Genomic DNA, 16,011 nt, shown 5'->3' on the forward strand with positions numbered 1-16,011 from the left:
CCCTCTCCCTCACCCTTTCTCTCTCTCCCTCTTTCTCTCTCTCTCCCTCCCTCTTCTCTCTCCATTTCCTTTGTTTGACTCGTTTTATGGCCCTCTCTCTCCCTTTAACTGTCCTCCTCTCCTCCCTCTTAATTTCACAAACACCTCCCTATTATTCTCTCTCTCCTCTTGCTCCCCCTCTCTCTCTCTCTCTCTCTCTCTGTTTTAATTAGCTGGTGTAATTGCAGTAGTAAATCTTAGCTCATGTCCCAGGGAGAGTGGCTGATATAGGGCTGATTTAATAACCACAGCCAGTGGTAGCGCATTACAGCTAACCTCTAACTGCCTCTTCTCGCCCTGTGTGTGTGTATCGTCCGGGTGTTTTAAAGGGGGGTTTATGAGCTGTTTATGTGGTTGTGGCAGCAGTGAGAATGAGTTCAAGGTGAATCTGTGTCTGTGTGTCAGCTGTGGTGCCTTATCAGTGATGCAGGCTGAATAGCGTGTGTGTGTGTGTGTGTGTGTGTGTGTGTGTTTGTGTGTGTGTGCGCGTGCTTCATCACTGATGCAGGCTGCATGGTGTGAGTGCGTCATCACTGCAGACCTTCATGGCCAGGAGAGCAGAGAGAGGTCAGAACGGCCCTGAGAGAATAACACACACACACACAACCTTTCTCTCTAGAACACACACCCTCTCATACACTCTCAGGGTCACTCTCACAGAGAGTGACAGAGTAGTAACCACTAGGACCGTGGTGTTCCTTACTGTTGGCTGATACATTACTATAGAAACAGTACTGTGGTTTAGCCAGTAGAGGTCACTCATACTCCACGCATCACCATACATACAGCCATCCACATGACTGACTCTTTTGTTCTACAGCACATGGATCACTGGCATATACACTAAGTGTACAAAACATTAAGAACACCTTCCTAATATTGAGTTGCACCCCACCACCACCCACCCACTCTACAAGGTGTTGAAAGCGTTCCACAGGGATGCTGGCCCATGTTGACTCCAATGCTTCCCACAGTTGTGTCAAGTTGGCTGGATGTCCTTTGGGTGGTGGATCATTCTTGATACACACGGTAACCTGTTAAGTGGGACAAACCCAGCAGCATTGCAGTTCTTGACACAAACCGGTGCGCGTGGTACCTACTACCATACCCCGTTCAATGACACTCAACTCTTTTGTCTCGCCCATTCACCCTTTGAAGGGCACACATACACATTCCATTTCTCAAGACTTCTTCAACCGGTCTCCTCTTCATCTACACTGATTGAAGTGGATTTAACAAGTGACATCAATAAGGGATCGTAGTTTTCACCTGGATTCACCTGGTCAGTTTGTCACGGGAAGAGCAGGTGTTCTTAATGTTTTGTACACTCAGTACTCACAGCTAGTTCAATGATTAGAAAGTACATTTAAAATGGTTAATATATATGTGTATGTAGTTCTAGGGAGATGTTATAAGATTATGTAAATGTAAGGATGCCATAAGGGTTCAAGACATGAAATAGATATACATGAAGTAGAGCTGCATTCTGTTGAGACTTTATGAGATTTGGTCGGAAACGCATTGAAGAGGTCTAATTGAGTTTTAGAGTAGAGGCTTTTAGTATACTTTAAAAATCTGTTTTGGGACTTGTGTATCTTAACTCAATGATGTAGGTAATTCATTTAAATAAATATGTTGTCTGTATGTATGTATGTATGTATACACTAGGGCTACTCTTCCAACCATATATAACTTAATTGTTTGGACTTTTTACAAAGATTTTGCATTCTCTAGATGGTACTTTTTGTCATGTGTCTTTACCATACCATCACAGCACACATGCAAGCTGATGACTGGTGGAAATGGCAAATAAATGACATTCTCATTTTGTCATGATTTGATATTTGCTGTTTAAATGATTTTCAACTTTATACAGCCTTTATGAGATGACATGTGTGAGCTGTGGGTCAGTGGAGTAATTCTTCCAAGCAGCTCCACTGTTCAGACACCAGGGGTGCGCAAGTGAGCACAGTCCTAGCCCCTCCCCTAACCCCTCCCACCCAGCCTGGCCCTCCCACATCCTGCTTCCCTTCCCCCCCCCTGCCCCACCCAGCCATCTGCTGTTGGGCTCCACATGCCAGGAATCCATTTTCCCTGCTTCCTTTCAGAAAGAAAAACAGGATGAAGGGGCTCTTTCAGTCCGAGGTTATTCTGGAACCCCCCTATTCTTTCTCTCTTTAACACACACACACACCGTGGTGTAATGTGCACATTTTAAAGTTTAAAGGGACCAAGTCTCAGTCAGCTGTCCATCTGTTAAGTTTAGACAAAAGACCTCATGCCACTTTTTAGCCTCCCCCCTTCCCCATGCTCTCCATTTTCTCTCCAGTCTTTGTCACGTACATTCCATTCAAACTATTAGAGTAACTTCATTTTCAAATTGAACGCGTGAGGCTTCCAGTCTAAACATATTGAATTAAGGTTGTGAAGTTCAAGACTTTGTAAGCAGGAGAAAAGTGTATTTTGTGTGTTGTATGGCAGCTAGACATGTAGAAGCATAATATCAGGAGCCTCTCAGTCCAAACCTTTAGAATGTGACTCTCGAAACCTAAAACCCTCTCCTCCACTTCTAGCTGGGGAGAAACTCGGGGCAGAAGAATGTTGTATGGGGGGAAGTTGTATTCAAGTTATATAATGTTGAGTGCACTTCTCCCAGCTGGCCAGTAGAGGTGTGTCATGAGCCACTCTTTTCCTCCATATGCACACAATGGACTCTGCCATCTGTAAGCTTTTAGAATAAAAAATAACCTTGGTCCAGTCTACTCTGCATGCAGGGAGTGGTAATGAGAGAATGAAGGAGAGGGAAATGGATGAAATAAGAGAGCTTTTCTCTGAGAAGGGGTTGATTTTTTTTGTTCTTTCCTGTTACTCTCTTTTCTTCGCTCCAAGGCAGCGAGCCGTCACCTCCTCACACAGATTCTATCCTTTTAAGGAGCGAGAGGGGAAGGGAAGAGAGCGAAGAGGATGGGGGGATGAATAACAGTTCATGCCTGGTGACTGATAAACAGTCTCCTTTTTGTACAGACACTCACTCCGACAGACTTTTTAAAGAAAAATGTTTAACCTTTATTTAAGCTTTAACTATTCAACTACTGCATGACTTGGCTCTTCTCCTTAACCCTCCTCTCCTTCTTTGTTTCTCTATTTTAGCAGGAGATAGATTTATAATGTTAGTTGGAACAGTAACGAAAAGACTTGACCGCATACACACACACACACACACTTACTTGTCTCAGTGCCAGACAGCTGTTGGAGAGGCAGGGGGCTGTGGTGGGGTAACCAGGGGGAGGGGGCGTGTGGGGGTGAGTAAGGGGTCCCCTTTGTGCGGGTGGGGAGCAATAGAACTACAGCATGTACTATAAAACGAGAACGTTTGTGTGTTTGCTAATGGACATGCCATATGTGTGTCAGTGTTCTCCCCCCATTGTGGCAGTTTAGTGTGAGTGGTGTGTTATCAGTGGCCAGTAGGGGTGCCATTGCACCATAAATGAGAGAACCTGTATGTGTGCATCCGTTTTGCCCTCGTCCTAGGACCCGTTTTGCCCTTGGCTTAGGACCCGTTTTGCCCTCGTCCTAGGACCCCTCGTTTTTTGCCCCTCCCGTCCTAGGACCCGTTTTGCCCTCGTCCTAGGACCCGTTTTGCCCTCGTCCTAGGACCCGTTTTGCCCTCGGCTTAGGACCCGTTTTGCCCTCGTCCTAGGACCCGTTTTGCCCTCGTCCTAGGACCCGTTTTGCCCTCGGCCTAGGACCCGTTTTGCCCTCGGCCTAGGACCCGTTTTGCCCTCGGCCTAGGACCCGTTTTGCCCTCGGCCTAGGACCCGTTTTTGCCCTAGGACCCGTTTTTGCCATAGGACCCGTTTTTGATGCACTATAATAAGCATAAGAGCACACTCTCATCCCCTCTCTCTCTCCTCTCATCCCCTCTTCTCTCGCTCTCTCTACGTGACCAAAAGTATGTGGACACCTGCTCGTCGAACATCTCTCCAGATTCATTAATATGGAGTTGGTCTCTACTTTGCTGCTGTAACAGCCTCCACTCTTCTTTCCACTAGATGTTTGAACATTACTGTGGAGACTTCCATTCAGCCACAAGCATTATTGAGGTTGGGCAATTAGGTCTGGCTCGTAGTCTGTTCCAATTCATCCCAAGGTGTTCGATGGAGTTGAGGTCAGGGCTCTATGCAGGCCAGTTAAGTTCTTCCATACCGATCTCGACAAACCATTTCTTTATGGACCTCGCTTTGTGCACAGGGGCATTGTCATGCTGAAACAGGAAAGGGCCTTTCCCAAACTAATGCCACAAAGTTGGAAGCACACATTTGCCTAGAATGTCATTGTATGCTGTAGCGTTACGATTTCCCTTCACTGGAACTAAGGGGCCTAGCCTGAGCCAGGAAAAACAGCTAAGACCATTATTTCTCATCCACCAAACTTTACAGTTGGCATTATGCATTCGTGTAGGTAGCTTTCTCCTGGCATCTGCCAAACCCAGATTCGTATGTCGGACTGCCAGATGGCGAAGAGTGATTCATCAGTTCATTGACCGCATTTCCACAACCAGTGTTTGTCTGTGGAGATTGCATGGTGGTGTGCTCGATTTTATACACCTGTCAGGAACGGGTTTGGCTGGATAAGCCGAATCCGCTAATTTGAAGGGGTGTCCACATACTTTTGTATATATTGTGTATGTCCCATCTCTATTTGTCTCTCTGATTGTGTGTGTCTATGTCCCTGTGTGTAACGGCGGATATCCTGATAGTCTTCCTGCTCTCTGTAGGCTCCAGGACAGAGTGTGCGAGACACAATGGTGTTTATGATTCCTATTGACAATACAGACAGTACACACCACACACACACACACACACACACACACACCACACACACAATACATTAGGTACATACGAATACAACATATGCTTGTTGTCACACAGGGAAAACACATATGCTACCCACAGACAGCAGACAGGTGACAAAGATGCTAACAGGAGGTCATGATGCCCAAGTGAAACAAACAATGCTGTTCAGTAGTGGCTGTGAGTGGTGGAGTGTGAGAGCGAGACGGAGAGAGAGAGTGGGGCCTCAGACAAAGGCCTGCTCTTTGTTATTATACAGTGTACTGTGGTAGTACTGTAGTGGTAGTACTGTTGTTGTTAGTGGTGGTAGTAGTAATGGTAGTACTATAGTGGTAGTAGTAAGGGTAGTACTGTAGTAGTAGTACTGTTGTAGTAGTTATATATACAGTACCAGTCAAAGGTTTGGACACACCTACTCATTCCAGGGTTTTCCTTTATTTTTTACTATTTTCTACATTGTAGAATAATAAAGACATCAAAACTATGAAATAACAAATATGGAATCATGTAGTAACCAAAAAAGTGTTAAACAAATCTAAATATAAGTAGCCACCCTTTGTCTTGACAGCTTTGCACACTCTTGGCATTCTCTCAACCAGCTTCACCTGGAATGCTTTTCCAACTGTCTTGAAGGAGTTGTTGGCTGCTTTTCCTTAACTTTGTGGTCCAACTCATCCCAAACCATCTCAATTGAGTTGAGGTCGGGTGATTGTGGAAGAAACTTTTAAAGTTCTTGACATTTTCCGGATTGACTGACCTTTTTTTGTTACATTAGACTTATTCTAAAATGGATTAAACTTGTTTTACTCATCAATCTACACACAATACCCCATAATGACATTTTTGCAGGTTTATTAACTTAAATATCACATTTACATAAGTATTCAGACCCTTTACTCAGTACTTTGTGAAAGCACCTTTGGCAGCAATTGTAGCTTTAAGTCTTCTTGGGTATGATGCTACAAGCTTTGCACACCTGTATTTGGGTTCTTTCACCCATTCTTCTCTGCAGATCCTCTCAAGCTCTGTCAGGTTGGATGGGGAGCGTCGCTGCACAGCTATTTTCAGGTCTCTCCAGAGATGTTCGATCAGGTTCAAGTCCGGGCTCTGGCTGAGCCACTGAAGGACATTCAGAGACTTGTCCCGAAGCCACTCCTGCGTGGCTGTGTGCTTAGGGTCATTGTCCTGTTGGAAGGTGAACCATTGCCCCCAGTCTGAGGTCCTGAGCACTCTGGAGCAGGTTTTCATCAAGGATCTCTCTGTACTTGGCTCCGTTCATCTTTCCCTCAATCCCGCCTTGTGTCCATGCCACCACCATGCTTCACCGTAGGGTTGGTGCCAGGTTTCCTCCAGACGCGACGCTTGGCATTCAGGCCAAAGAGTTCAATCTTGGTTTCATCACACCAAAGACCTGAATGGCGGAGTGCTGCAAAGATGGTCGTCCTTCTGGAAGGTTCTTCCATCACCACAGAGGAATTCTGGAGGCCTGTCAGTGACCATCGGGTTATTGGTCACCTCCCTGACCAAGGCCCTTCTCCCCCGATAGCTCAGTTTGGCCGGGCGGCCATTTTAGAATAAGGATGTAACGTAACAAAATGTGGTAAAAGTCAATACTTTCCGAATGCACTGTATGGAATATTTCGAAATACCGAATGTATGGTTTTCAAAAAGCATTTAAAAAATAGAAAGTCATATTTTTTTGGGGGGGGGGACTGCATGCTATGCTACTGCTTATAACTAACTATAAGTTAAGTATAACCATAAGAAATCTGAGATGTGTTAAATAAATTATATCAAGCTCAAGGCTGAAGCTTGCTAATTTAGCAAGATCAAGCTTCTTGGTTACAGCAGAGACATTCAATCGCTTCCTGGATCAAGATCCCTGTTAGCTAAATTATTTTGTGCGTACAATTATTTTTGTGTGTGTGTGTGTGTCCAACACACTGAACTCAACCCAGAAGTACACACACTCCCCACAAACAAGTTCCTGACCCTTGTCCCAACAGTTTGAGTGTGTATGGTGGTGTGTTCGCTGCTGCTTTGTGCCTGCCTCCGAGCCCTCCATGTCCATCTGCATGAGAACTGTCCAGTAGGCTTGTGCGACGTGAAAATTCTTCCCCCGTGGTGCTGGAGTGCTGTTTCTCCCGTCTACTCCGAGGTGTAACGTTACAATGCTCCCAACACCTCCATGACGTTCTACAGCTGGAGGTGGGAGACGCACGAAAAGGGCATCTCTCTCTGCCAGCCTCTATCTACATCCACCTCTCCCCCCCTCTATTTCTATCATACTGTTTCTCTTGTCACCTCTGTTATATCACTCTTTCTGTTTTCCTTGTCATATGCTTTAAAATGGTCACCTTGGCCTCCTCTCCACTGCTATGTTCCTTTTTTTTACCCTCTTGCACGCCATCTATCTCCTCCCGCCATCTATCTCCTCCCTCCAAATGTGCTTCGGGATTGACGCGAGTCCTCTTGCCATTTTAGCTTTTATCTAAAGTGACTTAGTTGCCGTGCTCTACCAACTGAGCTACTGAAGACCAAATATTAACAATATAAAATCTTCACCTCTCTCTCTCTGTCTCTGTCTCTGTCTCTCTCGCTCTGTCTCTCTCTCTCTGTCTCTCTCTCTCTCTCTCTCTCTGTCTCTCTCGCTCTCTCTGTCTCTGTCTCTCTCTCTCTGTCTGTCTGTCTGTCTCTCTCTGTCTCTCTCTCGCTCTCTCTTTCTCTATGAATAGCTAAGAAAGACCAGGAGGGAGAGGAGGAAAAGAAAACAACCCAGAAGAAGAAGGTGAAAGAGTTGAAGGTGTTGGACTCCAAATCATCTCAGAACCTTTGTGAGTGCCGTCACCACCATCCACTATGCTCAGCTTCTCAGGGTTACAATGCAGCAAATGATCTAGCAGTCACGTGTTGTTAGGTTGTGTGTGTGTGTGTGTGAGCTCTGACTGGCTGTGTGTTTCAGCCATCTTCCTGGGCTCGTTCCGTCTGCCCTACGAGGAGATCAAGAACGTCATCCTGGAGGTCAACGAGAAGCTGCTCTCTGAGTCCATGGTGCAGGTACAGACCAGAGAGAGGGTGTCTTTGTTTGTCTGTCTGGCTTGCTGGCTGAACGTGAGCCGAGTCGGTGTTTCCTATGCGTGTGTATTTATGCATTCAAATGTTGTATTCGTCCTGTGTGTAAATTAATGTTCTCTGTGTCTCTCTCTGTGTCTCTCTGTGTCTCTCTCTGTCTGTGTAGAATCTTATCAAGCAGCTGCCTGAACAGGAAACGCTAAATGTTCTGGGTGAGATGAAAGACGAGTATGAAGACCTGGCAGAGGCCGAGCAGTTTGGAGTCGTGGTGAGAACAGAACACACACGCTATTATGTGGGAAAATGAGGCGTTAACAAAGCTCTGATTGGCCTGAATAACCCATAGCGTAACACATTAGACTTGGAAAACACAAACTAGCCAACTACACACACAAACCCATTGACCCTAGTCAAACACTACCAGGAAATACAATCCCTCGCAACCCACTTTAAAGGAAACATAACTTATAAAAGGCTTTATAGAGCATTCACAAGTGTTCGTTTGCACTAAAAAGATGCTTCAGAAATCATTTAACACATTTACCTCTTGTGTCTATCATGGACTCCAACACTCCCTTCGCTCCCGCCTCCAGATGTCGACGGTGAAGCGGCTGAAGCCTCGGCTGACGGCCATCTTGTTCCGGCTGCAGTTTGAGGAGCAGCTGAACAACATCAAGCCAGACGTGGTGTCCGTGACGGCGGCCTGCGAGGAGCTGAGGATGAGCGCCACCTTCTCCCAGCTGCTGCAGCTCATCCTGCTGGTGGGCAACTACATGAACGCCGGTTCCCGCAACGCCAAGGCCTTCGGATTCAGCATCAGCTACCTCTGCAAGGTGTGTGTGAGAGAGAGAGAGAGAGAGAGAGACACATACACGTGTACATATCCACACATGCACGTCACTCAGAGGCCTTCACATTCAACATCCGCTACTTCTGCAAGGTGATAGAGAGAGATCTACACACATAAACACACACACACAGACACAACCGCATATCTACAGTCACGCTACAGGGTTAGGACAAAATGGACGTGATAAGCAGACTGCATTGAGGGTTTTAAAAGGGAGGGGGATCAAACTCTTGTCTGATTTGCCCTCTGTCCAATCAGCTGCGGGATACCAAGACGGCTGACCTGAAGCAGACGCTGCTGCACTTCCTGGCTGACGTTTGTCAGGAGCAGTATCCCGACGTCATGACCTTCCCAGACGAGCTCATCCACGTGGAGAAGGCCAGCCGAGGTAACCACGACAACCATGGACCACACTAGGGTGGGGCGACGTCAACCTTTTGTCCTATCGTGATCAAGTAGTGATAAAATCACGGGCTGGATAGAAGCAACGTCCTCCGTCCTCGTGCTTCACACTACTTGTTTTGCTTCCTCCTCTCTTAATTTTCATTCTTGTTCTCTTGGAAAGCGGCAACTTTAGGACTATAGAATATTTAGGAAATAGGCTACTGTTCATAACTTAAATTTGCCTTTAAGCTTTTATGATAGGCCTAGTAGGAGTTTAGGTTATTGGCCATTTTGTTTTTGTTTTTAGATGGATTTTTTCTGGCACGGATCATTTATTTCTTAATGGGCTTAAACTTGAAGCTTGTAATTCAACATTTTTTTCTATAGTCTATTGCTATCGTTTGATCGCTCTCGTTATGAGTCCCCTGGCTACCATGCATGCGTAAAATGATGAAAGTGTAGCTTGGCCCAAAGTCCTATTCATATCAAATGAAGAGGGAATATAGCCTGTGTTTTTGTTTTTTATTACAGCTCGACCCAATCTAGTTAAGGAGTGTTCGTTATAAATATACGGAATAGCTTTGAGCTACACCGAGCTAGAGAGAGACGCAGTATTCTGACTGGACATTTTGCGCTGCTTTTGGGGGAATTTTCACCTTGGCTACTTTACTCTGTTGTGTTCTGTAGGCTTGCATAAATAACAGGCTGTTTATTGAAATAGGGCAATAGCAAATAGGACCCAGGCAGATTACTCGGAATGTCACTCGTGTGCTGACCGACTCGGTCCCTTAGGCCTACGGCGCGGCGCCAGTCACTTTTTAAATGGGCTAAACCATCGCCTGTCACATCGCTGTGTCGTCACCATCGGCGATGGCTGACAGTAGACGCTAGACGATGCTATCGTAATAATGCCCAACCCTAGACAACACCTGCCCTCATAACTAAGACTGGGGGGGTGGATGCATGCAAATATTCGGACACAGTTTTCCTTTCCTTGTTTTCTCTCCTCATCCCCTTGCCTTTCATGACACGTATTGCCCCTTTTCCCCTCTAACCCCTGTGCCAGTGTCGGCTGAGACTCTGCAGAAGAACTTGGAGCAGATGGGCCGTGCGCTGAAGAGTCTGGACAAAGACCTGGAGACCTTCCCTCCTCCACAGAGTGACAGGGACATGTTCATAGAGAAAATGAATATATCCTTTACTACTGCGAATCACATTCACTCGAAGTCCAACTTAACTCCAGTCATTTTCACTTCCTCTGACCCAATAGAATGACGTGTGAAGGGTTGTTTCTAATTAGCTCCACACACCCTACGAATTACGACGGAGACCGGGACACATCCTCCTCCTCTGTCATTTCCTGCCGGCCAGGTCTTCCGTGCTGAATGTGTGTGAGTGTCTGCTGGGTCGTGTGTTCCTTAACGCTGTTCCCCACAGCTTCGTGGGCAGTGCCAGAGAGCAGTACGAGAAGTTGGACATGATGCATAAGAACATGGAGAAGCAGTACTCTGACCTGGGGGACTACTTTGTGTTCGACCCTCGCAAGATTTCTGTCGAAGAGTTCTTTGGCGACCTCAACAACTTCAAGAACATGTTCCAGGTGAGTGTGCGCTCGCGCGCACGGGTGTCTCTCTTTTCGGGTTCAATTCTACACACTGAGGTCGATAGCGAACAGCGTCGTTTCTCCTCACTGGTCTGTGCAAGTAATATTTACTTTGTTAGTAGGCAGGTGTAGTCTACAGGTAATTCCTTATCAGTTCCCTCTTAGCCTAAACAAACACATTAGAGGGAAGAGGGAGGAAGTGGAAACTGGGGGGCAGGTTCTGCCACCTGTTCCTAGTGTTGACATGGCGTTCGTAACGGGTGGCGTGTCTGTCACATTTTAAAGCGTTTAGCTGCAACTGTGGTTTACTAAGAGAGCTCCGTGATCCTACAGGTGCAGGTGCTGGCTTGTTTGACCCGGTTGTCTTGGCACGTGGCCAACTCTTCAAGTGTTTCTCAGTGTCGCCTGCTCGCCCTCTCTCTCCCCCCTCTCGCGTTCACACGCACTCACTGTCTCTTGTGTCCATGTCCCCTCAGCAAGCCGTGAAGGAGAATGCGAAGAGGAGGGAGGCGGAGGAGAAGATCAAGAGAGCAAAGCTGGCCAGAGAGAAGGCTGACAGGGAGAAGGAGGAGAAACAGAAGAGAAGCCAACAACTGGACCTCAACGAAGGTCAGAGTGTCTGTGGGAGAGGAGTGGGTCAACGTGTGTGGGTGGGAGGATGTTTTGTGAACTGAACTTCTCCTTGATACCAGTTGGGGGCAGTCAGACTCCACTGTACTGCGGGATCTGTGGTTGTGTGTGGTTGTGTGTGTGTGTGTTCTCCAGTAATCCACAGCAGACCTAAGATAATCTAATATAGAGGATCTCTGCACTGAGCGAGAGAAAAGAGCACGTGAACGAGAGACGGAGGATACACATGTGGAGGAGACTGTAGTCTCTGTCTTATCCCCTCGTCCGTTGTTTTTGGAACGAGGGATTTTCTTCTCAGAAAAGAGTAAGAAGATGGAGGAACTCTCTAGCTCCACAAATACGTTCCTCTCTGTCTGCGATTCAAACAGGCTGGGATAGCGGCCATATCCTGACACACACACACACAGGGCAATGCGCTGAAACCCATACAAACGGACCACAAATAAGTCACTTTTTTTTGCCTTCTACACCCTCACACAAGCTGTCCCTCCCCCACTTTTCTTTCTCTGACCTACTTTCGGGAACATTCCTCCTCTTGGCTCCAGTTGGTCTCCCTTGGGACTCCACAGTTCCACAGTCAACAGAATTCCTCTCTGCTACAGCGCTGTGTGTGTGTGTGTGTGTGTGTGTGTGTGTGTGTACTCTTTCACCCACATTATTTCCCTCTCTCCTGATGATGTGTTCCAGCTGGCTCTTCTCCTCCCTCTTTTTCTTCCATCTCTCCCTAATTCTTTCCATAATTTCTCCCCTTTCTTTTTAAAGGGGCAGCAAGTGATCTACCTGCCATTTTAACCAATTTTCCATGCAGTGTGTCGAACGTGAAGGAAACGTTTTCATGGTCAACCACTACAGACATTCAAAAAACACACACACACATCCATCCATTCATTCATAGAGCTTTGAGTGCCTATTGAGCTTCATGTCGACAGTTCACCATGAAACTTGACTGCACATTTGTGTGTGACTGGGAGGGGAGAGGCCATTTACATACAGGTGGTAGGACTGCCAAAGCTCCGTGGTATTCTTCACAACCTAGTTAAACACACACACACACAGTATACACACTCACCTAGTCTTTGTTGTGCGTGTTGACCTGTGTTTCAAGGTCTCTCTTCCTAATTACTTTGCCTCACGTTTTACTTCCTGCTTCTCACACCCTCCCCCTCTCCAACACACACACTAGTTGGTTGAACTCTGTGAGGTCAGTGTGTGTTTGGAGTTCATGGCCTTAACAATCCCATGTGAAATAAACAGAGACTGTTCCTCAGTTTCTCTCACACAGACACTCGCGTTATAAACAGAGGTCGACCGATTATGATTTTTCAACGCCGATACCGATTATTGGAGGACCAAAATAAAGCTGTTCCCAATTAATCGCCTGATTTAAAAAATAAACATGTTTTTGTGATAATGACAACAACAATACTGAATGAACTTATTTTAACTTAATATACAACATCAATAAAAAACAATTTAGCCTCAAATAAATAATGAAACATGTTCAATTTGGTTTAAATAATGCAAAAACAAAGTGTTGGTGAAGAAAGTAATATGTGCCATGTAAAATATGTGCCATGTAAAATATGTGTGCCATGTAAAATATGTGTGCCATGTAAAATATGTGCCATGTAAAATATGTGCCATGTAAAATATGTGCCATGTAAAATATGTGTGCCATGTAAAATATGTGTGCCATGTAAAATATGTGCCATGTAAAATATGTGTGCCATGTAAAAAAAGGTAACGTTTAAGTTCCTTGCTCAGAACATGAGAACATATGAAAGCTGGTGGTTCCTTTTAACATGAGACTTCAATATTCCAAGGTAAGAGGTTTTAGGTTGTAGTTATTATAGGACTATTTCTCTCTATACCATTTGTATTTCATATACCTTTGACTATTGGATGTTCTTATAGGCACTATAGTATTGCCAGTGTAACAGTATAGCTTCCGTCCCTCTCCTCGCCCCTACCTGGGCTCGAACCAGGAAAACATCGACAACAGCCACCCTCGAAGTATCGTTACCCATCGCTCCACTAAAGCCGCGGCCCTTGCAGCGCAAGGGGAATAACTACTCCAAATCTAAAAGCGAGTGATGTTTGAAACAGTATTAGCGCACACCCAGCTAACTAGCTAGCCATTTCACATCGGTTACACCAGCCATTAGGCTGATAGGCTTGAAGTCATAAACAGAGCTGTGCTTGCGAAGAGCTGCTGGCAAAACGCACGAAAGTGCTGTTTGAATGAATGATTATGGGCCTGCTGCTGCTCAGTCAGACTGCTCTATCAAATCAGACTTAATTATAACATAATAACACACAGAAATACGAGCCTTTGGTCATAAATATGATCGAATCCGGAAACTATCATTTAGAAAACAAAACGTTTATTATTTCAGTGAACTACGGAACCGTTCGGTGTTTTATCTAACGGGTGGCATCCCTAAGTCTAAATATTCTTGTTACATACCACAACCTTCAATGTTATGTCATAATTACGTAACATTCTGGCAAATTAGTTCGCAATGAGCCAGGCATCCCAAACTGTTGCATATACCCTTACTCTGCGTGCAATGAACGCAAGAGAGATGACACAATTTCACCTGGTTAATATTGCCTGCTAAACTGGATTAGTAGTTATAACTAGTGATTATGATTGATTGTTTTTTACAAGATAAGTTTAATGCTAGTTAGCAATTTACCTTGGCTTCTACTGCATTCGCGTAACAGGCAGGCTACTCGTGGAGTGCAATGGTTAGAGCGTTGGACTAGTTAACTGTGCGGTTGCAAGATTGGAACCTCTGAGCTGACAAGGTGAAAATCTGTCGTTCTGCCCCTGAACAAGGCAGTTAACCCACAGTTCCTAGGCCGTCATTGAAAATAAGAATGTGTTTTTAACTGACTTGCCTAGTTAAATAAAAGGTATAAAAATAAAATTATAAACGGAAATCGGCGCCCAAAAATACCGATTTCCGATTGTTATGAAAACATGAAATCGGCCCTAATTAATCGGCCATTCCGATTAATCGGTCGACCTCTAGTTATAATACCAGCATATAAATTAAGATTAAAATACAGCGATATTACATACTGCCAGGCTGTACTACTGCTCATTTTATAATCAGGATTTAGGCCTAGTTTATTTATGCTTAGTTTTCACTGTATATATTCTAGGGTTTAGTGCCAATGGCAAAAGCCTATTGTATTAGGGACAGCAGCCGTAGTCTAAGCTGACCTGGGACCTGTTCATATTCCTCAGTAGCAACAGTCCTGCATAGTTCCCCAGGTCTGCAGCTAGGTGTCAGTGCTGCATGAAAGAGGGTGTGTTTGTGGTGTGTGTATGAGAGTGAGAGAAGACACGTGGGTGTGTGTGGCGTGTAGCCACTGGGAATGCTTAGAGCCTGTGAGGGGGGGTTGTAGAGCAACAGATGTCTCAGAGGGATTAGACAGCGTTGGTCCTCGCCGAACAGAGGGAGGGACGGGGAGAGGAGAAAGGGATAGGTGGGATGACAGGAAGGGGGTGGGGGATGGACATGACCTGCAAGAGTGGTAGTCATGCTGGGTAAACCATCTCTCGTGGCCAAAGGGGGGGCTGTTGTCTGTCTTTGTTTGTGTGTGTGTATATCAAGTAATACCATTAGGGGTGCTCTTGTTCTGCACATGACGACACCAGGCTGTGTGTGGGGGGGGTGTCTAAGGGACATCTTTAGAGAATAGCTGGTAATTATTTTCTCCAGCTTTATCTCTAATGCTGATTCTCTAATGCTATTACTGGATTAGCAGAGTTTATGCCCTTTTAACTCACTGCCTTGCTATACCTTGTTTTTGTTGGGGGGGGGGTCATCGTTACACACTGGTCAGAGAGCATTTGATAATGACCTTGACCACCACTCACTCTCCTATTGATTTCCAACCATAGATTATCAATGGCTGTGTTAATGAAATTAGTATTGTGCAGCAGTTTTAGGGATCATATGTGATTTAATTAGCTATCAACAAGTGTTTCAAATTGATTAATGCAAATAAAATAAAAAACGATTTAAAAAATCTAACTTACAGAAATGATAGGGCAGTCGATAGTGTAATTTGCACTATTCAATCGTTAGACGGTCTTTCCCATAGCCAATGTAGCTCCATACAATAATGCATACATGCTGTGCAGTGAGAGGGCCTTAGCCCTAGGATACGGTCGTCTCATTTTAGTGTACAGGTCATTAGGTGAACTATAAAGCATGCTTTTTAAAACCAGTCCCAGTTTGTCCCTTTATTGCTGCTGTTAACACCCACCCAAAAGCAGTTTCCTCGAAGACGTTTTCACTGTATGGCTTTGGGTTTAACACAAGCGTGTGATTTACGGAGGTGGGGAGAGTGGTTTTGTGCCAGAAGTATTCTCCTTTTTGGTTAAAAATAAAAACACGACTGCATGTTTTCTGCCTGTGCAGTTGTGTACCGTGGCCACTTGGGTGGGTATGCGAGCTGTGTTGTGGGCCTGTGTGTGTGTGTGTATGACTTTCTCTGATGTGACAGACAAGTCTAGGAACCATCTGCCGCTAGGCTTACAGTGGGATTAAGCTAGTGGGGGA

At 45.4% G+C, this 16,011-nt stretch overlaps 1 protein-coding gene across 1 annotated transcript in view; it reads left to right on the top strand.

Moving 5' to 3' along the window:
- The window catches only part of LOC112235885 (protein diaphanous homolog 1-like), a 142,336-nt gene that overhangs the window by 114,887 nt on the left and 11,438 nt on the right, over positions 1-16,011 (top strand). The window contains 8 exon segments of the mRNA XM_042302942.1: positions 7,628-7,726; positions 7,855-7,949; positions 8,131-8,232; positions 8,558-8,797; positions 9,073-9,202; positions 10,265-10,389; positions 10,634-10,798; positions 11,278-11,410. Coding sequence (XP_042158876.1) covers positions 7,628-7,726; positions 7,855-7,949; positions 8,131-8,232; positions 8,558-8,797; positions 9,073-9,202; positions 10,265-10,389; positions 10,634-10,798; positions 11,278-11,410 — 1,089 coding nt within the window.

This window comes from Oncorhynchus tshawytscha, linkage group LG21, assembly GCF_018296145.1.
Source record: "Oncorhynchus tshawytscha isolate Ot180627B linkage group LG21, Otsh_v2.0, whole genome shotgun sequence".
Taxonomy (NCBI): domain Eukaryota; kingdom Metazoa; phylum Chordata; class Actinopteri; order Salmoniformes; family Salmonidae; genus Oncorhynchus; species Oncorhynchus tshawytscha.